Source organism: Orbicella franksi, chromosome 3 (assembly GCF_964199315.1).
Source record: "Orbicella franksi chromosome 3, jaOrbFran1.1, whole genome shotgun sequence".
Classification (NCBI taxonomy): domain Eukaryota; kingdom Metazoa; phylum Cnidaria; class Anthozoa; order Scleractinia; family Merulinidae; genus Orbicella; species Orbicella franksi.
This window is the reverse complement of record NC_138147.1, coordinates 31911938-31936617: the sequence shown is the minus strand read 5'-3', so window position 1 is coordinate 31936617 and position 24680 is coordinate 31911938. Positions and strand designations below refer to the sequence as shown.

At 39.9% G+C, this 24680-nt stretch overlaps 3 protein-coding genes across 3 annotated transcripts; 1 reads left to right on the top strand and 2 right to left on the bottom strand.

Moving 5' to 3' along the window:
- Window positions 1-3849: 3849 nt before the first annotated feature.
- LOC145482064 (glyceraldehyde-3-phosphate dehydrogenase-like) lies at window positions 3850-11526 on the bottom strand. Its single transcript, XM_081460646.1, has 8 exons — window positions 11433-11526; window positions 11268-11316; window positions 11061-11160; window positions 8226-8539; window positions 7323-7461; window positions 6651-6824; window positions 4974-5158; window positions 3850-4286 (listed from the first exon to the last, which is right to left on the bottom strand). Exons 2-8 carry the CDS (start codon window positions 11288-11290, stop codon window positions 4217-4219), a joined length of 1005 nt encoding a protein of 334 aa, XP_081316772.1. The 5' UTR covers window positions 11291-11316; window positions 11433-11526; the 3' UTR covers window positions 3850-4216.
- Window positions 11527-12079: 553 nt separating this feature from the next.
- Window positions 12080-22586, bottom strand: LOC145482063 (uncharacterized). Its single transcript, XM_081460645.1, has 13 exons — window positions 22136-22586; window positions 20752-20988; window positions 18448-19815; window positions 17816-17937; window positions 17507-17612; window positions 16535-16656; window positions 16047-16154; window positions 15387-15503; window positions 14980-15051; window positions 14104-14189; window positions 13925-13991; window positions 13495-13629; window positions 12080-12814 (listed from the first exon to the last, which is right to left on the bottom strand). Exons 1-13 carry the CDS (start codon window positions 22458-22460, stop codon window positions 12716-12718), a joined length of 2964 nt encoding a protein of 987 aa, XP_081316771.1. The 5' UTR covers window positions 22461-22586; the 3' UTR covers window positions 12080-12715.
- Window positions 22587-22719: 133 nt separating this feature from the next.
- On the top strand, window positions 22720-24283 carry LOC145482066 (melanocyte-stimulating hormone receptor-like). Its single transcript, XM_081460647.1, has one exon. It carries the CDS (start codon window positions 23336-23338, stop codon window positions 24272-24274), a length of 939 nt encoding a protein of 312 aa, XP_081316773.1. The 5' UTR covers window positions 22720-23335; the 3' UTR covers window positions 24275-24283.
- The last annotated feature ends 397 nt before the right edge of the window (window positions 24284-24680 follow it).

Sequence of the window (24680 nt, the reverse complement as noted above, 5' to 3'; positions counted from 1 at the left end):
CTGCTCTAGGGAATGTTCTAAACTATAAAATTTTTTCCTTTAGATTTATTTGTTCAAATTAAAATTTGTTTTCAGCTATGACCTTCTTTTGCTAATTTCGCTTTTATCTTTGCGGAACCACTGCATGCAACAGTGTTCGTTCTAACACCGTTGGGTGAAGACATTGCATTGGTTTATGTGTTAGACAAGGTTATATCGTCTCTCGACCGATATGTTCACTCATATGCATCAAGAGAATTAAACGAATCTTTCCTAGTAGGCTAGTGTAATATCAAAGGCAGTTATTTTCCAAGACTCAAAAGCAAAAAACCATTTTTGGTATCAAAAACGATGAATGAAAATCGTTTGTTTACCACTCCAGCTTGACATGGAGAATCTCTTGATCCGGTTGGTTTGGAAACAGAGATCAGTATCGCGGATTATTTTTGCATGGATCTTTAGTTGGATAGTTGAACTGTAAGAAAATTCCGGCAGGCCCTGGATCCGTCCTTTTCTTAACGGCCACAATCGGACCCCTTCGGAATCCCGGCGCTTTTATTTGCATTTCGTGGCAGGTGATAGCGTGGTTCCTACACTTGCTTTGAAGTGTTTTTCCTTGAACGATGATGGGGTTTCTGTTTAATTACAAGAAAGACTTTCAGACAATTCAAGTCGACAACTAGTTTTATGATAAAGAGGAGATTTCCTGTAAACTGGTTGATACGTTAACAAGACAACGAAATCATCCAAAGCCAGATTCAAAGCTCTTGCACTCCGAGCTACAGAATCTTAATTTCAATAACTGAAATGCCATGAAGTATCCTGTTTTAGACCAGTCTATCCTAAATTTGATATCGTAAACATCAGCATGTTGCAGCCTTCCTTCTCTGATAACTACAGTGAATTAATTAACCATGCAGTTCTTGGGAAATGTAGCCAACATGTTGACTTCAAGCATATATATTGCTTTTCATTTATGACAAAGTTTCCCTTTATACTTCAGCTCTTTAAAAGATACCTCCAGGTGGAAAATTAACTCATTCAGTGAGTTGCTTTACCGGAAATCCTCGAATTAGCGTCCCCCCCCCCCCCCCCTTCGAATAAGTGCTCCTCCTATCGGCCAAAATTTGAATTAAGCCCCTCCCCCCCCACGAATAAGCGTGCCCCTCACCTTCGCCCATTTTGTAGACGAATACTGAGCCAACAAAGGTCGTATACTTTTCGTCGTGTAGTATTAGATTTGCAGATTGTTTCAGTTTAAGAACACGTTTTTGAATACGTTAAACACGTTAAAGTGTATATGACATGAAAAATAATTTCTGCTTATTTGAAAGGCCTTTCAAAATACAGAATGGCGTTTTTCTTTTTGAATTACCTTTTTTTCCGTTTAAGAGATACTAAAGTTTTTCTATTATGCAAATTAGATCAGTGATGACGTCATAAGGTTTGCAACTAAAAATTGATAAAATACTGAATATTCGACATCCCTGGAAATATTGCAGCAGTGTTCTTGAAACTTGGCACCACAAATGTGCATCACAAAAGAAACGAAATGACACCCTTAGTCTTGGTTCACGATTAAATGTTGCTTTCTTAATTTAATCAGTTTTGTTCTTCATTAATATTCATATTTTAGATTATCCGGACCCTCGGTTATCCGGACTATTTCGTCTTGTCACAACAAGTCCGGATAATCGAGATTCGACCGTACGAAACATTTAGCGACGCACTGTCTTGTAGTGTCAAAACTTTATTTTCTCAAGAAATATTTGTTTCAAGTGCTGGCGATCTGAAATTGAATTCTAAAATCGCCAACAGTTGAAATGCCTGTCCTGGAAAATCTTTTGTTTCAGTACAAGTTAACACTTAATTAATTAAAAGCACTTTTGCCACAGGCTTCAACTTCACGTGCAGATCGGTATCTGTCATTCGATCAAACTTAGTTTCGAATGCCATCAAAGTGAACCAAAAATGCAAAATACGCGTGTGAACGTACTGCTCTACTCTACTCTACTCTGGGCCATAAATCGAAGGGGGAAAAACGAGGATCCGTAACTTACAGTACGGACCGAGAAAACGAGGTTAGTAAGATATTTATTATATCTCTACTGTGTGTCTGACGGGCTCAGGAACGGTAGCTGCCGGTTTCACCCCATGGCGAGTTCGCCCCCACATCAACCAAACTAGCGATCAAGTGCTTAAAATTTATCTTTCTCTTACCGGAAAAAAAAATACAACATTGTGCGCATGATGAAACAAAATCACAAAAAACAAGTTTATTTCTCGTTCTTCAATCCATTGAAGGTGAAGACAAACTCGAAATAGAAAGTTTAGAATAAGTTCAGGGGTGCGAACTCGGTGGTGACGAACTCCCCATGGGGCGAACCCGGTATCATTCTTAGGAACGATTTCTATTCACGCGAAACGGCTTCAAATTTCTGACACACCTCGAAAGCAAAACGAGTCAATTTGAAATCGTTCTTAAGTCGTTAGCACACTTTAATACACAATTTAGAGTAAAAGAAAGTTTTAATTTTTTTACTTGCTATAAAAGTTATGAACACTTGGCGATAAATCACAAAACAGTTTTGAAACAAAACCAACTTTAAATTTTAGCGGGCCGTACAGGAGAGTACGGACCGCTAAATTGACCAATCACAGCGCGCGTACTAAGAGATATAATAATAATTCTTAAGTTGAAATGTCATTAATTTTACTAGTTAGATCTTAAAGAAATACTTTTAACCTAAATTGTTTGTGTAACACTGTATTCCTTCTGCCAAATTTAGTTACTTTGGGGCACCTACTCGATTAGTTCCACACACTATTTAGGTGTCCCAAACTCCACAGAATCAACCTTGTATTAGAACTGTTTGTCTTCCTTTATCTTCTTTTCTTTTTCTCTTTAACACTTTATTTTTTTAATCACAATTGTAAATTATTTCCTCAATGCTATTTATCATCTTCGATATGTAACTTGTTATGTATTCTATTATTTTCTGACACCATTATAAAATTTGTTTGTGAGAGTTTAAATTAAAATTGAATTGAAATGAATTGCCTGCTGCCACTGTGTAGAGATGGCCACCATACTGCTGCCATTTGGCTTAACATTCCCCAAACCTTCAGATTTCCTTTGCTTTTCAGTAGCTTATTCAGGGCCCACAGGATGTGTTTCTGGGTGGAGGGGTGACTGTTAAATGAAAGGAAAAGCAAAACTCTTGGAGGAACTTTCCCCAAGCCATTTTGACATTAGGATGTCAGGAGTAGAAATGGTTCCCACTCCCAGCCCCACCCCTGTAATTAGCTCTTATTAACCGAGCAGGAGGTCTGTATGGGAGAATCTTGACCGAGGTCGTGAGTACAGACCGAACGCAATGAGGTCTGTACACACGACCGAGGTCAAGATTTTCCAATACAATCAATTATTTTGTATTCTCGACATTGGACTGGAACTAGCTTGCAATGGAGGCTCATGCGAAAGAATATCTTAAAAAGAGATCAATGTCATTAGCATTTGATAGGACTCCCCACATTAGCCTCAGTTGCAAACTAACTCCAGCCCTATACTGAGAATATGACTTAAGTATGTTTTATTAGAGACACTGGGATTTAAAACCTACTCAGATTACAAAATGGTAATGGTCAATAGAGTGGGAGGAGACAAGAGTTGCAGACTTCAACTAGCAACAGCTGGAAAGACATTCACAAGACAGAGAGGGATGGAGAGACTTCCTTTAGGACCTATACTCCCATGTGGTGAAAGGGTTTAAGACGAGATTAAAAAACGGAGAAAGGAAATTAGGTTTTGCGTGTTGCAGTCAAATCATCTTACTTTTAGTACAACCAACCATAACAAGAACAACATACTTCACAAGTCAGGAAGACAGGAAGGTTTAATAATCACTTAGTTAACCATGGCAACCAATAAAATTAGACTTGCCACAGCTTGACACAGAATTGACACATCACACAACAGGTGACTTCAGATCATTTTCTAGCTTTCTTCCCTAAGCATTTTACGAAATTACGTTAGACATGCAAACACCACAAACAATCAGGTTCGGTACAACAAAAAGACCTACTGGAGGCAAATATCGCATTTCCACCAAGCTAAAATCAATTCAGGTTTTCTAGAAATCAAGGTGTTACGATTCTGCCATTTGAGGTTATCCACCAAATTGATTTTAGCAAGGCCGAAAAAGATGATAAAGCTGTAGGTTCTTCATCAGTGCTTTTACTCTTTGGAAGCAACATATTTGATCAAGTCCACCACTCGGTGACTGTAGCCATACTCATTGTCATACCTGTAAAACACAATGAGTAATGATTAAGTGAAAATTTGGAACACTACCTTTATAATTATATCATCATGCCTGCTAGTGCCGAGTTTGGACAACGAGGGTCAGACAGTATGAATACAAACACTTCCATGACACTTTCGTGTCCTTCAAGGTTTGATGGTGTCGTCATTCCCTCCTTAGATGACACTCACACTCACACTCAGTCAAAAGAGGGCTAAATTTATATCTGTTAACAACTTTTCAGCTCAATAGCTTGCTTTGTCTGAAAACAGGCACACTTTGAATTTCAGAGTTATGGCAGTGCATGACATACAGCTATGAACCTGTTTGTCAAAAAATATCTACATGTACTTATTTCGTGATTATTAGCCTTTTTGTAAGTTAAAGTATTAGGAAAAGTGCTTATTTAAACGTTTGCTTGATCAGTTCAGATAGTCAGTCCAGGAACACAGCAGCAATGTCCCAAGATCAGGGCTCAAACCCGACTACTCAATCCGGAGTTGAGCGCGTTAACCATGAGGCCATTATTGACCATACAGATGACCATAATAATCAATCTAAACTCATTAAAAGTCATATTTCAACCCAAGTTTTGACTAGCACAGTCGCTTACAGAAATCTTGTAATGTTTTTGACTCTATCCTACCCAAGTACAAAGAGAGACATCATTCCAACACAACAAAGCCTTACCATGCAACAATCTTGACGAAGGTTGGACTAAGAGAAATTCCAGCTTTGGCATCAAAAATGCTGGAGTGAGTGTCTCCAATGAAATCACTTGATACAACCTCTTCCTCTGTATATCCCAGGTATCTGCTCTGACTTGGGCTTTCAGACGTTTTCTTCATAACTGCTTTGATTTCATCATAGGTTGCCTATAAACAAAGGCAAACGTAAACTAATAACTGCAGTTTAACTTTGTGGTTGAGCTTTGTTGTATCTGTAGTTTTGTTGTTGACAGGGGACATAAACTAAAGCAACAATAACCTTGATGAGATTCTTCCAAATATTTGAAGTACATGAAAATTGTTTTCAAGGGTGGCACTTAGCACCTGAAGAGCCTCCCAAACCCCTAAAAAGACGAATCTGTTCTTTGGGTTTTTATACTTGTATGATGCAAAATAAGCAATTTATTTAATGCCAAAGTCAACATAATATTATCTTTAGAAATATACTTTACTGAACTCATGACTAGAAATCAATCATGAAATTTTTGTTGCCACAAGAAAAAAAGGTATTTTAAGTGGACAATATCATGTAGTCTTACATGAATATAACAAACTGCTGATCTTGATAAGCCAAGCCAAGTAACTTTCACTTTTTGCAATGTTTACTTTATTTCTAAGTCTTGAGTTAAAATTAAAATGATTTCCAGCCTGAAAAGATAACTTAAAGATAGGTCCACCTTTACTTTTTTATGTCACGAAAAATCATATTTATGTCGAGATTAGCCAACAGGCTGAGTGTACAAGCTTTACTGTCAAGTTTTTGTAGAATTTATGGTCATGACTTAAATTTGCAAGACTAAAGGGAACAATATCATTTTTAGATGCTTTTGTATTATAATTTGTTAAGAAATAAATCTGAAACATCAATAACACAACAAGTTCATACACAAGATGCAATTCTGTTGGATTATGCAACCAAAAATGTCATGTTTAATAGGGGGTGGGTCATGTAATTTCCAACCTTTATTTAGGGGGGTCACTCAGTGGCAAATTGAAGGGGTGGGTCATGTGTTTTCTATCCACTAGATTTCCAAATGCTCTGTCCCCCCCCCCCACCCAACAACTCCCCCCTATACTTTTTGACCAGTCCCTAAGGACTAGTAGACAGAAATTGCTGGTTGCCGGTGCTTACAGAAAACATTGTCTTGGAACAGTTGTTTTCAAATTTTGAACCATACTTTTTGCTAAATAGAAAACAACCATGAAAGAAACAATGTGACCATCTTAATTTATTACTTCTGAAATGAAATGAATATACTTGTTATGTCACATAACAAGTATAAAATCGCCACCCAACAAATTTAATAACAGTATTGACAATATCAATTAATAATATCTACATGGGTAGGAGTAACCTAGAAGTAAGCAATAAACTGTAGCACTAGAATTATTTCTTAATCTGCACTAGAAAGAATCCAATGACAATAATTTGTTTTTATAAATGTCGATCTACAATTTAAAGAGAGTAAACAAGGTAAGCAGCAAGGGGAGGAGTTGTAAAAAGTGAGCAAGAGAAATAGAGAGCAAGAGAGAGGAGAATCTAAGTTAGAGAGAGTAGAGAATGCATTGAGATGTGGGAGAGCAGGGAGGGTTGGGGTTTGAAAAGGTTATCTAAAATTAAAACCATTTATTGACTTACTCCCTTCTTCAATCGACATGTAAGGTCCACAACAGACACATCAGGTACAGGCACACGAAATGCCATACCAGTCAACTTGCCATTCAGTTCTGGGATGACTTTACCAACAGCCTTGGCTGCTCCGGTAGAGGCTGGTATCACATTTTGGTAAGCTCCACGGCCATCACGCCATTTCTGGAGAGACAAGCAAGCGAAACAGCAGTAGAGTACATGTAACTTTGTAGTAATTGCACCAATTGTGGCCTCACTTGGCCCCTTTCAACCAATTAAACTCATCACCAATTACTGAGCTTGGGAAAGGTGCCTTAGGGATGGTGGAGCCAAGATATGAGCCTCAAGCAGAGCATGCAGGTATCCACGGCAACCATGAGGACGGGGACCACCAGGCACCATCAGAGACACCACAAAAGGGAGGGAGGTGACGGAGCAAAAGCACTCACAGGCACAAACGGCACTCAAGACAAACTGCACATTCTCACATAGCTGGTAAACAAAACACGTAGCCCTGTAGAGGCCCATATGAGACCCCAGCGAGCAAGATCACCAGGAGAGACCACTAGTCAACACTGGCTTGACTCAAACTTTGCCTAGATTACATATTTAGCCACATTAAACCCTATAACCCATACAACCTTTCTGCTGCTGTGTGTAAAAGGCTACACTGATTCTTACCTTGCCACTTGGTCCATCTACAGTCTTCTGTGTAGCAGTAACGGCATGGATTGTAGTCATAAGTCCTTCCTCGATTCCAAAATTGTCATTCAAGACTTTAGCCACAGGAGCCAGGCAGTTGGTTGTACAAGATGCATTGCTACAAGACAGAATACAACGAAAAGTACATTTACAGTGTAGCTCATTTGTATCGACTCAATCCCTTTTTCTGTCCTAAGGTAAGATGTAGTAAGTTTATCAACAAGGTTTTTAGAAGTACATGTATAATCACTAAGCCAAATGAATTCAACCACAATTTCTGCCTGTTTGTCTTCTTTCTGTTTATTTTTACTTTTATATACTTTCCTGAACAGCATTTCAAAACTGTTCAACAAAAAAAGTTGCCAACAAAAGCTAATAGCGTTGGAAAATTTGTTTCAACGATTTCAATGAGTGCTTGTCATGGTCAGTGGTATCTTTGTATAAAAACACTTATTTAAGATTTTTGCAACTACCGGTAAGTTTGGTTTAGTGGCAACCATTTTACAGAAGGAGGTTGCCAAAAGAGGATCTCTGCATTACTTGAGCTTAGAACTCTGCAGGCTGGCATTTACTCCCAGCTTTTATATCATGAAGGAACCAGGAGAATTTCTTCTCCTTCCTTAGATGCTTGTCCATTACAAGGTTGAGCTCAGTATTAAATTTGGCAGCACATATTTGTACACCTGGGCGTAGAGAAGCACTGTGAGAGTTACAGTGTCTTGCCCAAGAACACAAGATGACTCCAACCACGACTCAAACCAGAGTCCAGTACGCTAACCATTACACAACAAAAACCTCCAACAATCAAAAGGAAAGGCCTGGCCAACGTAAATTGTAACTTGGTAATATACAAAGAATAACATAATCCAGCCATCTACAAACCTTATAACTTTCATTGACTTGTTGTACTTATCCTCATTCACTCCCATCACAAACATGGGGGCATCAGCAGAAGGGGCAGAGATAATCACCCTCTTGGCACCCCCTGTCAAGTGTGCACTCGCCTTTTCTGTAGTGGTGAAAACGCCAGTTGACTCTACCACATATTCTGCACCATCACTACCCCATGGGATTTCAGCTGGGTTTTTAAGTGCATAAACAGAGATTTCCTTGCCGTTGATAACCAGTTTGCCATTCACCGAGTTCACTTCTCCCTTGAATCTTCCATGGGTTGAGTCAAACTTGAACATGTAAACCTGTTTGTTGAAAGAATTCCGTTGTTGGTCCTGAACTGTCCTAGCAAGTACATGTAATGCTAATGGCTTCATGTTATATAGAAAACCAATCTAAGTGGCTCTGAGCCACTGAACTTGGAAAATAAATTATGAAAGGGTGTTATGAGGCATTGCTCATTAAGGAACTACTTGTGATGCGAAGGCAGTCTAGCTTTCGAACAAGCCCATAAAGCCTTTTTCCAGTCAGGGGAGTGTTGTGATATTTGCAAAGGGAAAAAGTTCAACATTAAGAAACTGTTTGTTACTCAGGCCTGCCTACATGTTTTACATTGCATGTATCTGTACATGTCTTCCTTGTGTTGTAGTCCAAAACGGCAAGATCATTTTGTTTGGTCAAAAGTGAGGTATAGACTGAGCCAAACACTTGAGCCTGCGGTACATAAATAACTAATTAATATTATTTTAAGCATTCTGGTAACTGATGTACAGTTAGCACAGTGTGATAAGTGCTGGTTTGCCATGCAAGACATTGGAGTTCAATCCTAGTGGTGACTGCTGCTTATTTTTCCTTTTCTCCTTCATTGTTTTTTCGTTTTCTGTCAAGAAACCTTTTACCGAAAGGTAGCGTTTGTCATTCCATTTCTTGTGTTAAAAAAATTGCCTGGAGCCTTAAATCATTTGTTTATATCGATTGCTTTCGAACTCACGCTATCACATAGGCTTGTCAACGAAAAACCACAAAGATTTTCCCTGAAGTGAATCGCTAAGGAAGAACCATAAGTATTTTCCTTACAATGAAAAATTCATTCTACCTTCTACCTCTCAAAAATAACTAACTTGACACGCTGCAAGCAACTATAAACGGCCTTAGACAGCTGATGCTCGAAACACGGGGGGACTCCTACATATGAAAAGGTCAGGGATGCTCATTGTCTTGGGTACAAATCAAGGATTCTGGTCTCGCTTAGGGTTCTGATGACGAAACATCACCATTTTTAGCTGTCAAAGTATCCTTTAGGGTGCACTCAAGGAAATAATAATAACAGAAATGCTCTCATTTAATTTCTGTTTCCGCTGATCTCTCGAGTACGTGAGTCGGGTCTACAAGTGCGCGCGGGATCCTTTCTTGAACAGTGGCTAGTGATCAAACCTCTTCCATTTTAAGTGATATCTTTTGGGGTTCTAATGAAGCTCAAGCAACGTCCACATTAGTCTCCCTTAGGAGTTAAATTCATATTTTCTGATGAGCACCCCTTGCCTTTTCATATTGGAGTCCCCCCCCAGGTTTCCAAATGTCTCAAGGGAAGTGAAGGAGTGAAGGAGTGATGGAGTGAAATCATTCCACCACTACAACTTGTAAAATAATACATTCCAAGTTTAAAAATAAGCACACACCCAAAGGGCCAGTAGGATTTAACACCAAACGTTTTGTTTTTCCGCTAATTTTGTTTTGTCCATCAATTGTTTATATGGAAAAAATTTCAAGCTACAAAAGAGACTGTCCCATCAAACTAGGGCTATATAGAACTGACATTTCTAAGCACATTTTGCCAAAAAGGGACTGCTGTCAAAAAGTTTATACAGTGCAACAGATTGATTGTGCTTGTACAATCAGAAAAAGTCAACTGGTAGGAGGGAGGCAAGGTGGGTAAGTACATGTAAGTAAGTAACCAAGCAAGTAAGCTTAGTAAGAAGGGGAGGATTAAATGCACCTCACTACCAACTCCCTTCCCAACACCACACGTTCTAATACACTGGACAAGAGTAAAGATACATGTAGCTGGGGAAGTTAGGAGATGCCTGCATCAGTGATAAAAAAGACCGATACCAGACACCAGTTGCCATGATGAATATGAATTGAAAAATTTGTGAACCTTTGCTACAAAACGGAAAATTGTGATTCTCAGAGAAAAATAAAATGGTTAATCAGAAATGCATAACATGCCTGGGGTTATGCGGTGCGTTGGAATGTAGGTTGTTAAATCCTGCAAAGTAGGCTAATTAAACGGGCTTGTTGTCTTGGAAAAGTGCTCAGTCGCACCTGAAGGCACTGGTCATTCAAATGATTGATGCATAAGTTGATAAATCGACCCAATGTTGGCAAACTTGTCTGAAAGAGCAACCTTGGCCAAAGATCACTGCCAAACTAATGGTGTGATTACGACTATGTGGCAATATTTGATATTTATTACTAAGTGCAGGGGAAAAACTACTGTACAATGTTTGTCAGCTCAATGAAGGCTGGCCCATCTCAGCTAGCCACAACGCAATTAAAACGTTTTAGCCGTAAAATCAGCATGCAGAGATCAAGTATTTTTTAAGGAGCAAATAAATTAAGCTTATGTTTGTTTCTATCTAGTTCAATATCGAAGTCAAAGCAAATGACTGGAAGAGTTTTAACACAATAGAAGTTGTTCTTTGGAAAAACCGCAACAACGATGCGATATTTGCAAGCAAACCAGCTGCATAATTTACCGCTGGAAATAAACGATTTTGTATTGCATATGTTTAAATACACGCAAACTAGTGGAATATTACTCACCATGTATTCGAGATCAATAAAGGGATCGTTCACAGCCACAACTTCAACCTCCTGGTGCTCGAGCGAGGCCCGCATAACGAGTCGTCCGATTCTTCCAAATCTATCAGAACAACACAGAAACGTTATCTATGCTGCCAGGAACAGGCTGACAGAGCGAGAGAATCGAAAGAGCGAACACAGAATATAACTGTTTCGAAATCGACTCACCCATTTATTCCGATCTTCACCATCTTGAGTCAGTTTCTCTGGCGCTTTCCTGTGAAAAGGAACAAGTAATTCAGGATAATTCGATTAAAGTCACATTATAGGAGGAAAAGCAACAACGCGTAAGCAGGTTTGAACGGAGACGGGATTGTAAGATTGAGAATTCACCTGGTTAGGTCGACAAGGTTCTTCTGCCACGTTCGCAGACACAGTGCAAAGAGCGGGGACGTTTCTGCACAAGTAAAACCCTAACTGTAGCCGGTACTGATGTCTGATTGGCTGAGATTGTAATCGTGGGTCACCTGACCAAGGGTCGTGAAGCGCAGCACGGAAAAATGTGGAACTTTTGTTCAAATAAAGTGAACACGTCACGAATATTGTTTTCTCTCGCGGTCAATGTCTTGCGCAAGAAGACCAAGAAAAATTAGCAGAATAAAATGTCAAACATTCGCATTTTCGCAAGCAAGAGGGCTTCTTTGTGAGTAGCCTGATTCTCAGACGGTCCGACTGTCAGTCCTCGATCCTCCTCTCCTCGGTTTTGTTTTGCTTACCCTGCCGGCTTTTCTGCCTTCTGTGATTTCTTCTTATTTTACCCAAAATAAGGGGGTGGGGGCGGGGGGGGGGGGGGGGCGACTTCCACCGAAGTATTTTTGTCCCGTATCCCGCCATGAAACTTTGTGCCAACCCGCATCCCGCCACCATTTTTGGACCCTCTATATACCTTGCAGAACAACAGGTGATCCTAGCTATCTTTAACACGGTTATGGATTTACTTCCTTTTTTTTTTTTTGTCATTTACTATTGGTCTTGAACTATTTCACCTTTCCCTCGAAAGTTTGAAATAACGAGGCTCAAAATGTATTTACTGTAGGGAGGAGGTGGTTTAGCCAGACGGAATCCTGGCTGTTGCTTGTCTCCGTTATTTTAGGCGAAGGCAAGTAACAGCTGGAAAGGCGTCTGCGTTCACAGGCTAGGAGTGATTCAGTTGGCGTTGGGTAAAATATATTAAAATTTTAATTTCATTTTCCTGCAATCTGCTTCTCCATTTTGAGCGCTGGATACTTTTGTACAGTAGTTTTGTAGAACACAGCTAGCGAATGTTCTGGGCAATCAACAAATAGCAAAGTTTTCTCAGAGGTTCGCAACACCTCGCACTTTGTTGGGTTTTCAATTTTGTTAAGATATATTGTTCGTATTGTTCAATGTCATTGGTTATTGGTTTATTTGAAAAATTCTCAAGTAACGTTCCAATTGGTTAACTCTTTTCTTTTCTCTTTCTGGCCAAGTTCGAGTAGTCGCACTGTAAGTACATGTACTGTAATCCAACTCCAGAAAAGAAAGAACACACAGCTACAAACTAGAAATACAGTCAACTTTTTTTTTCTTCACAAAGGATGCTATATACAGTCAAATATACAGAGATAGTTTTCTTCGTCCCCGTGCACAGATGTCTAAAATTTTAGAGTGAATCCTGCAACGGCAGCAGAACCCTTTTTGGAAGTTGGCATGCGGAAACCTTGGCTGCCATTTCCACTGTCGCCTTCATCCGCCTGTCAAAACAGATCACAGTAGATAAAATATTGGTTACAAGTAACTCTACTTAGCAGCCGGGCAATTATAGACTGCAAAAACATTAGAAGGTTTCCTAGTTCTTTAATTATTTCTACATGATTCTTCAAAAAAGAAGCTTGGCATCAAGGCTTTTTCATGTTGCTAACCAACAGTTTTATTACCACCTACTGTCCGGGGAAAACCAAATCTTCCATCCCTACTTACTCCCACCCCACAAGAAAGCACGAAATATGACCGTTCTTGAGAGATTGAAAAAAATTGAAGAAAGATTATCTGCAGGATTAAGTAAAAATTTAATTGAAAACTAACAATGAGGGCCAATTCTCATATTCAATCAAAAGTTAATTACAATCAACCTAGGTTGTTCACAGCCACTCTATTATTCAACGTACGCGAAAGACAAAAAACAAGCGAAGCTATCGCGAGCGCGAAGGACGAGGGTGTAGGGGCGGGGAGGTGAGCGAAGTGAGCCAAACGATGAATTCGGTCCCCACCCCTACCCCGTTAAGTCTCTCGTTTTGCGCTGGCGTCCAGTTCTCTCGCGATTCTATCTGCGCATTCAACGATTGAATAAAAATACGACAAAATACAAGACTGGTTTGATTAAAAGTGCAACTGATCCAGCTTTTACAAAACTCTCCCGTCTCAACACACTCACCAGCTTTGCAAACATAGCCCCACCCTGCGGGGCTTGGGGACTGTGTTCGACGTCCTTTTTCTTGGGTCTCTTTGCCATCTCACTTTTGGCAGGCCACGTGGGAAACATGGAGGGGTCAACTGGTTGAGGCGACTCCTAAGATGGGATGGAATATATACAAACGTTTAAGTTTAAAGACCAATCCAGTCAAAGAGACTGCCATCTTCCCTTTAGTGGACAGCTGAACTCTAAACTTCCTGAAGCCCCTGAATCAAGCCTCTTCATTTTCAATATGAAGGCTTGATGCCCTTCAGTATTTTTCAGTGATGTTTTCTCTTTTTAATCTGAACCCCCATCATACATGGCCCCACCTTCCATACAAAGGCAGGTACATGTAACGATGTTGTCCTCCATGGATTTGTACTGGTACTGGGTTTACAAGCACACTTACAGAGAAATATTCATGCTCTAGAGCTTTCTCAGCAGTTATCCTCCTGGTGGGATCGTAAGTCAGGAACCTGAAAAATGAAAATATACAGATATTAATTCAAAATCTGACTAACATCGTGCATGGAAATACACTGCAAGCAAGTTCTCTAATAGACTTAAACACGTATGACTAAGACTCACCTGTTTAACAAATCAAAACCTTTGTCTGTCAAATGAGCGCCAAACTTGTTCCTCAAGTTGTTGTAGGGATAGTCAGTAAATGTCATCTAAAAGAAGTGATGCATAGACATTTGAGTTTAGAGGAACTTTGTATGTCTTGTATGATGCCTTGTTATTACAGTGGAACCCCACGTTATGGCCACCCCATTAATACGGCCACTTTATTGTGGCTCAAACAAAAGCTCAGTCCGTCATTTTATCTTTAATATGACCACCCCGTTAATATGGCCAGATTGTTATGGCTCGTTGGTGACCGCATTAATGGGGTTCCACTGTACTTTAGCGTTCAAGACAGACGAACACTAATAACAACTAAACTCCGTTTATTCTGCTAACAACTCAGCACTCGAACAACAACGGCTTTCTCAACAAGGGCACGTGTTTACAATTGAGGGTATTGCTAAATCCCCCTCTAAGACCTAAAAGTCTTATGGTAACGCAAGAATGTTCTAGAACTGTCACGCAAGGAATGTTGTGAGCACCACAGTACCTTCAAAGATCTTTCAACTGTTATACTACATCAACATGTATGTAAACTCGTCTTTTAGGCATGCATGAATTTTATTTAATTTGCATGTAATAATTCACTGCAATTCAATCTCTAACAGACGACCATCTGTATGACAATTGAAGGCTTTCGTACAAAAAGGGCGTATAATTATAGCTTTTTGGGCCGATTTTTATTTTTTGCAGAATCGACCTAATTTTTGGCAGACTGACTTGTTTGGGTATCACTCGCGGACCTGAACCCTCAACTAGCTCCTTAGCACTAAAGAATCCGTAAGGTTAGTTAAAATGAAAAGGACTTCGCAATGACAAAAGGATCAAACAGTTTACCTTCTTAACTGCTGGCAGCTCCGAATATGAAGGAGGCCCTGGCCAAATCTTGTCACTGGGTGTGCCAAGATCCTGAAGCAACAAACCAAATAATTCTCTCAAATTTTGTTCTTCTGCTTTTATATCAAGAAAACAAGTACACTAAGCTTGGGCTCACAGGAAACAAAGATTGAAATAATTTAAGTAGGCACACAATCAGGCAGTGAACAACTATGACTCTAAAAAGTAGCTGAGCAAAATTATGTTTGCCCAGTGTCTGCCAGGCCTCTTATAAAATATAAAGGTAACTGTGGGATCGTTGACGTCAAAAGTTGAAGTCAAATGTCATGACCACCTTGTCCTGGCCTTGAATACACAAGTTTATCAGAGTACAGCTGTATTGTTAAGTGTCATATGAAGAGTCTTACTTTGAATATTCTGTTGATCTGGTCTATTTCTGACTTCCCAGGAAACAGCGGCTTCATGGTCAACAGCTCGGCAAATATACACCCAACTGACCACAGGTCAATAGGCGTGGAGTACTCCTGAAAGAAAATGACACTGCCTGTTATCATTCTCCCCAGCTAACACATTCATTTTAACAAATAGATTCCATGTTACCTTGCATAAAAAGTGGCACACAAGCTGTTAGGTGAACGTGTCACTGATGTTTTTATCACATTTTGATAGCTTAGAACTGTGATCTACATGTACTACTGAAGAGACACCTGGCACCATGGAATCTACATGTATTTGTTTTATCAAAACAAAAAATAATATTATTGTTTATGATGTCATCTATGCATCTATCCTCCAACAGATCATAAGTAAGAACCAATCAAAAATTCGGGAAAAATTTGACATGTTATTATAATATGACATATAAATATAATATAATGTTAAAGTGGAGTACAGGATTCAGCTTGTAGCGCCGAGTGTGCAGTATGGCTCAATCTTGTCTGCTCAGTTGGCAAATCACTAACCTGGATTTGGTTCAGCTTGTCTCCTTGCATTTCTACATAGTGCTGTCAGTATTACATGTACCTGTAGGCACTGTAGCACAGCTGCTTAACATCACAAAAGCATACCTTGGTGCCTAGCAACAGCTCAGGGGCTCTGTACCACAGTGTCACAACGATAGGAGTGTAGTTTTTAAGTGGAGAGCCGTACTCCCTTGCAAGTCCAAAATCACCAACCTACAGTAAAATCAACAAGATCAAAACACATTAGAGGTACAATAATGATTGCAGTATAATTTTTTGACTACACCACAGATAGGGAAAAAAAATTCAATTTTTCACTATAATTGAATACATGTAGTGCCTGTTCTAGAGGAGAGTTTGAGTGAAAAAATGACCAGAGCAAGCTTTGTACTGAGCTCTTCAGTACAGTTATTGAAAATGTCCCTAATGCATTGCATATTTAACATGCTATCATAAAATGCTACATGTAAAATGCCTCAACTATCTACTTACACCAGTTGAAATCTCACTTGCTAAATTCGTAAGCAATGATTCATTTTTTTAAATTCTCTTTTGGACAATCTTGAAATGAATGTCTTTCAATCTCAACTAACCTTAAGAATTCCTTTGTTACTGAGAAGTAAGTTGGATGCCTTGAGATCCCTGTGTAGAATCCAGTTGTCATGAAGATGTGTCACTGCTCTTAGAAGCTGGATCATCAGTGTTTTAATCTCACCTACAAAACAATGAAACATGCAAGACTTGTATCACACATACACAGTTTACACAATGTAGGAAATCGCCTTGTTCACTGCGAGTCTCTGTAGCTCAGTGGTTACAGAGCCTCGCCAGTATCTGGGAGGTCATGGGTTCAAATCCTGTCAGGGGTTCATATTTTTCTTTGTGCCATGCTCATCACATGCTGAACATTCCACCCTTTGCATGTACTATCTGTTACAAACTGGTTATCTACCAGTAGGTAATTCGGATTTTTAGACCACACAATGATTCATTTGAGTGTGAGTAAGACTTTCAAATTTCAGTCCAGTGACACATGAATGCATTGGCTTTCCAAATCTATTAGTCCACTCTGTCACCAACAAGTTGAACAGGTGGCGATCTTTATGTATGTATGTATATATGTATATCTGATTGGTGTGAAACATAAAGCACTATGCTTAAGCATCTGGCTAGGTTTGAAATGTCATACTCAAACTCAATCTCATACTCATTTTCTGATCACCATTCCTTAAATAATAACTTATGCTGCATCATCACTGAGTCAGGTTACAAGCCTTACTAATACATGTATAATGATAACAGTCACTGGTTTGAAACCAGGAATTCCAGCAGCACATGGAGTGTGATCATCTAGATGAGAATACAAATGCACTTCAGCTTGCAGGGCCATATGATGTCATAAGGGTAGCTACACCACACATGGGCATACCTCATTGGGGAATGCCTACAGGTAAGGTCTGACTTACAAGTAAAACGGTTTTAACACTGTTGTCTACTGTAGATGGTTCCACTCCTTCCCCTTCTACCAGCAATATTCAGTGCATGTTACACTGTTTGTATCTCACCAATTCTAAACCCTTGTGTCATGTGCTCCATCAAAACTTTAAGATCGTGTTCAACATAGTCCATTACAATGTAGATCTTATCCATGTTGCTGCCTACGACTATCTCCTATGGAAGCAAAACAATGCAAGACACTCCATTAGCATACTAATGCCTAAAACAGGAACTCTAAATTAGGCTTAACATTGCAGCGCTGGCTGGCAAACAGCAACCAGGCAAGTACACATATGTAATAATTTTTTTTTTGGCACATGAACATTGTACAGAGTATTGCGAGGTCTGTCAGCTTGGGCACAACACAGTACACCTACCCTAACCGTCACAATGTTGGGATGCTGTGCTTTAAGAAGAGTGTTGATCTCACGCAAAGATGTGATTGGAAATCCCTCCTTCTCTCTCTCCATCTTTAGTTTCTTTAATGCGACTATATCACCTGGACGTAAAAATAAATCAACAAAATCAATAATCCTTTAATTTTAAATCTATGAGGTACTGGGAACATGTAGCTACAATTTGAGTTTATTGATTATTGCAACTTACTTTCTAGACTGTAAACACAGACATATTTTCTGGCTGTCGCTTGTCTCCACCAGAAATAATGTCTGGGAATGTGAACAAGAGACTGATTTTGGTGACTGTGTTTGCACAAACTCCACGTACAATTTTTGCAAGTACCTCTTTGGATATGCAAGGTGAAATGTGATTGGTTAATAACAGCTGACCTCCACGCACTATTTCTGTGAGTACCTCTTTGGATATAGGCAAAGTTGAAATGTGATTGGTTAAAAACAGCTGAAGTCACTAAAATCGATCTCTTGTTCAGGTTTGTAGACATCATTTTTGGCAGAGACAAGCAACAGCCAGAAATACATCTGGGTTTGCAGGCTACTTACTTTCTAGAGAGACATTTTCATAGTTTCATTAATGTTGAAATAAATCAAACCTGTTCTCTTGTCTTTAGCTCTGTAAACGACCCCATAAGTTCCCTCTTCAATTCTGTTCAACCACTGGAACTCTTCAACATTTCTACAGCCACGGACAGCAGGGTAGTATGCAGGAAGTTTAGCGTTCTTTTCTTTCTCATCTTCCTCTTGCTCACCATCAGAAAGTTGTTTCATTTCAGAATCGGAATGAGCTTCGTCTTTATCATCTTCCACACTACTACCCTCGCTTTCTATGTCAACCACTTCATTGGTGAACTGCCTTCTCTCACGCGCAGTTAAGATTAGAGACTTTCCCTCATCCTTCCTTGGTTTATTTGGCAATGTATCTTCTCCACCATCTCTGCTGTCTTTTGCACCTTTTTCAGAAGTAGTACTTTTCCTCCTACTCCCACTGCGATCTTTCCGGTCTTTGCTTTTAGTTTCGAGTTTTCCAGTTTCATCAGGGGATGACTTTTGATGTTTTCCGGAATCCTTTCTTGAACTCTTCTTTTCTCGATTAACCTCGACTTCAGAGTGTTTTACCCTTGTACCTGGTCTCTCAGATTTTGTTTTGCTACTTTCTTTGCCATGGGACTTATGTCTGTCACGACTTTCCTTTTGTACATCCCCAGTTCTGCCCCTTTCATAGAATCTACTCTTGCTTTTGCCTTCAGAGTGCCTTCTCTCCTCAAGATTTTGATATTTGAAATGAGCTTTCTCCTGGTCAGAAGTTTTACGTTCTTTGTCGCTCCTGGCATCAAAGGAGCTCTCTCCTCTTCTCCTCTCAACCCTTTCCTGATGGTGATGTCTCTCAGCCCTTACTTTCTGTTTGTGCCTCTCGTCAGTTGATCTATGACGTTTGAGTTGTTGCAACTCCTTATGAATATCCTCAGATTCAAACTCCTCCACCTTGGCACTTTCAACAACTTGCTCAGTCTTTTGCGACACTGCTTTCTTAACTTCTTCTTGTTCACTTTCTTCTGAACTGTCGCTTTCGCTTTCTTCTTCCTCACTATCTTCCTCACTGCTTTCTTCTTCACTTGAACTTTCTTCATCCTCCTCTTCATCCTCATTCTTTGCAAGCAGTTCTTTAGATCCACTCGCTTTAACTCCTGTTTCTCTCTGCTGTTTCATTTGACCTTTACTTTCCTTTTCCACTACTTCCTCTTCATCATCGTCATCATCATCATCATCTTCTTCACTGCTACTTTCCTCACTTCCACTTCCAGATTCAGATACACTTTCTTCCTGTTTCCCATCTGTTTCTTCTTTTGCCTCTTTCCTTACTTTTTTGGTAGCAGTTGCTGTCTCTGTATCATCTTCACTTTGTTCTTCATTTGTGTCCTCCTCTTCACTAGACTCTTCTGATTTCTTTGTTGCCATGGCACCTACACAGTACATAAAAAATCCTTTAAGTTCCAAAACCAAAATATCAACTCTTTCTGCTGACCCCTATACTGTACATTTCTTTTCATGCCACTTTTAAGAATTTGGTAGTACATGAACAAGATAACCTTTCCTTGACTGAAAATATGCAAGGCCTTTTAAGCCTACGTGGCTCATAGCTCTTGGCACTCATGTGCAACTCTGATTTCTGCAGCATGAAGAGGCTTGGAGTATTGCCACTACCCTTAGATGGTACTATAAGAGTAATTAGTGGTTTGTGCAAGGACAGAACACAATGACCATGGAAAGGGCTCAAACTTGGACCATCAGTGGGCCATTCCTGTATGAAAACTCTAATTACACAAATAATTATTAAAATGACGACAGAATTACATGAAATACAGTCAGGTACGTTCCCTTGTGGGAATGATACATGCACAGTGTACTAACCAAAACCCATCACAGGTTCTTATCCTCTAAGAAAAACCTGTGATGGGCTTCTGTTTTCTGTTTCCTAAAGAATCGAGGTTGGCTTGCCCAATCATTTTGTTCTGTCATGCGTCTAGCATTACTAACACAGTTGAGCACTGTATTTCATTGCAAGGTATTATGGTTTTGGATTTTTCCATGTGATTGTCGGGGTTTGTAATTGTCATGCTCGCCTGTGAAAACGCTTTCTCATTTCACCACAAAATTTTACTTCAAATAAATCTGGTTACACTGCTGATGAAGGACCTAGGCCTATGCCTTGTTTGTTGTGGGAAGCAAGCTAATGGATCAGGGTTTGAAGGATCAGAACATATTTTGCTTTTGCTCAGTGATGCACTAGAGTGATATTTGGCATTTTGACGAAGAACACATCACAAAGACTATCACCTACTCCTACACAAATAGTCCAGATTTATTGAGTGACATCGCTAATTAAATATCATCAATACCTTTTTCTTTCGACTCAACAGGACTGGTTTTCTCTTCTAAATCAGGATTGCTGATAGATGAATACCTCCTTGATCGTTTTTCACCTCTTCTGCTCTCAGAATCTGACTGATCACTTACAATCTCTCCTTCTTCTTCCTCGGTAGTCTTTCTTCCCTTCTTTACTCGGACGCCAGCAGGACCAACTTCATGAGATAATTGAGGTTTTAACTTCTTAGGAGTTCCACTTGTAGATGATGCTGGAAACAACAAATTCAAAAAATGTTTTCAAGTGTTTTTCTTTACATGGAACAACAAATGCTGGTTATTCAATACTCCCAATTTTCAACACTGTATTGGGTGGAGAGGGGGTCAAACAGCAACGTGTTTTAAAAGGATAGCAGTACTGTTTTCAAACTTCAGTTGTAAAGCACAGACAATTTGTTACAATACATAAGTGTCCCCAGGACGTTTGTCCACAATTGTGCAATGGGCCATTCTATTTTTTTTTAATCCACCCCCCACCCCTCCCCACACAATTGAAGTACTAGGAACTCTGAGGGGAAGGGGGTCTTTGAAGGCTGTTTCTGAGGGGGCAATTGTGTCAGCGCCTTTGACCTTTTAGCAAACTCTGAAGGGAGAAATGTCTCGGCACTTTAATCTCCTTTTCTTGGGGGGGGGGGGGGGGCGTAAAAAGTTTAATTTCCTGAGGGGATAAAATTCTAAGTAGCTCAATGGGGGCTGGGGGGGGGGGGGGGGGGAGGGAGCAGATGTTAAATAGAATGGCCCAAGGCATGTACTGTATCATAACCAGGGTTGTCACTAAGCGCCGGCTGCTGGCGAAATTTGCCAGCTGAGAAAGAGGTGATCGCCAGTTGGAGTTTAGCGGGTAGGTCACTCGGTAATGGACAACAAGTGGTTTTTAGGTTACGCACATACAATCATTTGATATCTGAACCATATCGAATTGTCTACATGTAAATGAAAAGTTTGGAATAAACTCCTGACTATCTTGAGTATCGATGCCACTATAACAAGTAAAGTAATTGGAATAAAATCTTGTTTTGAGCACATGTCTAACATGTTCTCTTTCCATGTACTGCGCCTGCCATTCTGTAGCCACGAAGCTCAGCAGCCCGGCAGTAGCTCCGCATTCAAGGTGTTGCAAAAGATTGGGGACGAAATTTTGTTCCAGCTCTCTCACAAAAAATGGTGACCAGCTCAATGAAAATCTTAGCCGGGAGACTATTTTCTTAGCTACAAACCTGCATAACATCTGAGCTTGCCTACAGTGTACACGTTTGCACAGTAATCAAGCAGTTACAGTGCTAAAGTGCACTGGTTTGCATTTTATAAGAGCAAAAATCACGCACTATTTTAATACGTATAACTAAAAAATTTACTCACGTGGAGATAAACTTAGTTGTTCTGGACTAAGCTGGTAAATGATTTCGCTGCCAGAACCCTGCGCTTGAGGTGACCCTTGCTTTGAGGAGGTTCTCGATTCGCGTCGAGCGGAAGCCAAAGGGCTAGACTTTCCTTCTGGCGATCCATTTCGTTCCTCTCCGGGTGTATCGTCCTTTTCTATTCGCCTCCGTTTCTCTTGTAGAATCTCATCTAGTGACTTAATTTTGAAATCTTCCGGCGTTCGATGGCCGCCGTCATCTGCATCAATATCTTCCGAGTCCGCAGGTCTTTTGCGATGCACTTTTTGTGGATTTGAAGACATCATATGAAAAATATTTTCAATGAATATTTCCTTTAAAAATCTCCCGACCACGTTTTAATTACGGCTTATATTTTAGCGCAGACTTTCATTCGAGAACTATGAACTAAAACGCCGCCATGTCGTCTTCCATCAAACCCATGCTTCTTTGCGGGTGACTATTAGTAACCAGGTCCCAGTGAGCTGCTCAACATGGGCATGTAACGCGTGCACAGTGTCGCTCACAGACGATTTTTTGCCACGCAATCTTCTCCCATCATAGTAAGTTCTACTTGTAAGTAAGTAAAACATTTCCTAACTGTTTCCCCTTACATTTCCACAAACACGTGACAAGCTTTAAAAATAATTTATTCCATGTAACTTGTTCACGTTTCATTTAGTGAAATTTTAAAGTCAAAATAGTGTATCTCTTTCCTTTATCTCGGAAACTAAGAAAGGTTTAACCATGGATAGTAAACGGTTTAACGTATTGCCGAATTTTTTCCCCATAACACTGCCATAACCTGATGAAATATGATTATTGTTGCAACTTTTCAGCGGGCGAGGGGGAAAAGGCGTTGAGGAGAGGAGTGAGCGCGGGGTTCGATAGCTGTACTATAAATTTGTATCTTTGACATTATTTCAAACAACGTTAACAAATATTGTGCTACCTTTGAGCAAAAAGCACGACAGTCTGGTAGCAAAACCATCTGCTCGGCTAGGTCCGGCTAGCTAATTTGTTTTCTTCTTTTTCCGGCCAGTTAAATTGCTTTACCAAATTAATTGCTCATGGATGACATGTTTGGCAAAAAATAAAAAGCATAAATTTTTTGATCAAGGCATTCCAGCTAGCAGTTAAACTCACGCCTACACACAGATAGTGAGATCGCAGCGGCAGAGTAATGGCTACAGTTAACGTTTCTGAAGATGGAAAGCAGAACATTTTTACGACGGCTGAACTGCTATACTGCTCATCAGATATAACCGCTGGAATACATGACCAGTTTACAGCTCTCGCAGTTTTAAACGCTTTTCTGTCCATTACGACATTTCTTGGAAATGTTTTGATTCTAGCCGCTCTTCGCACGGAGTCTTCCCTTCATCCGCCGTCCAAAGTCTTGCTGAGTAACCTTGCAACAACTGATCTTTGTGTTGGTCTTATTGTAGAGTCTCTGGCTGTTATTTCTCTCATGTCTGCGGCAAATGAGAATTGGGAGATATGTCGCTACGCAGTAGTCGTCCTTTTTATCACAGGCAGTACTTTGTTTTCAGTGTCTCTGTTGACACTCACTGCGATAAGCGTGGACAGACTTCTCGCCCTGTTGTTGGGGCTGAGATACAGACAAGTTGTAACTTTGAAGCGAGCCTACCTGATCGTTGTTACATTTTGGGCTGTATCCACCGTCTTTTCAACAACGCAGTTTTTGAATATCTTTATCGTCTTGTGGTGTGGAATTATAGTTACATTATTTTGTCTAGTGACTTCGACCTTTTGTTATACAAAGATTTTCCTCACCCTCCGCCATAATCAAAACCAAATACAAGAACATGTCCAACAACCGAACCAAATAAATCAACTGAACACAGCACGATACAGGAAGGCAGTGTCCACTGCACTGTGGTTAACGTTCACGTTACTCGCTTGTTATCTACCACATGTAATATTGCTAACTTTGTTCGGCATTCATGCTGAACCATCTTCATCAGTTTCTCTCGCTTTTGGTTTTACAACTACCTTAGTTTTTGTTAACTCGTCATTAAACCCGATTCTTTACTGCTGGAAGATAGACGAAGTGAGACAAGCAGTGAAGGACACAATCAGACAAGCACTTTGCTGTTGATTGATCTAGCTAGCTAGCTCTTGTGGAGCTATTAGTTAAGAATAAAACTTAGGGGTAAATCAAAATTGTACAATGTCTATGAAATAAAACTTGCTATCGCTCTGTTATGCAAATTAAGCGGCAATATTAATTAATACAGTTTACTTTGAGCCATGTATACACGAAGACAGAAAGTTGCTTTTGTAATTTATTTTCCAATTTGAGCAGATTGAAAGTTTCACCATTCGTGACTTAAATAAATATTCACTCAGTAAGTTATTGATTTTGTTAAAAGGATATTTTTTCTTAGATTGGTTCCATCTAATTGATGACGCTAAGGTGCTAAGTGCTGCACCTTAAAGTGGCGGGGAGGTTTGCGTGCCTTAGTGACCCTGGAAGCTATACCAGCTCAGCTGGGACTGCAGTC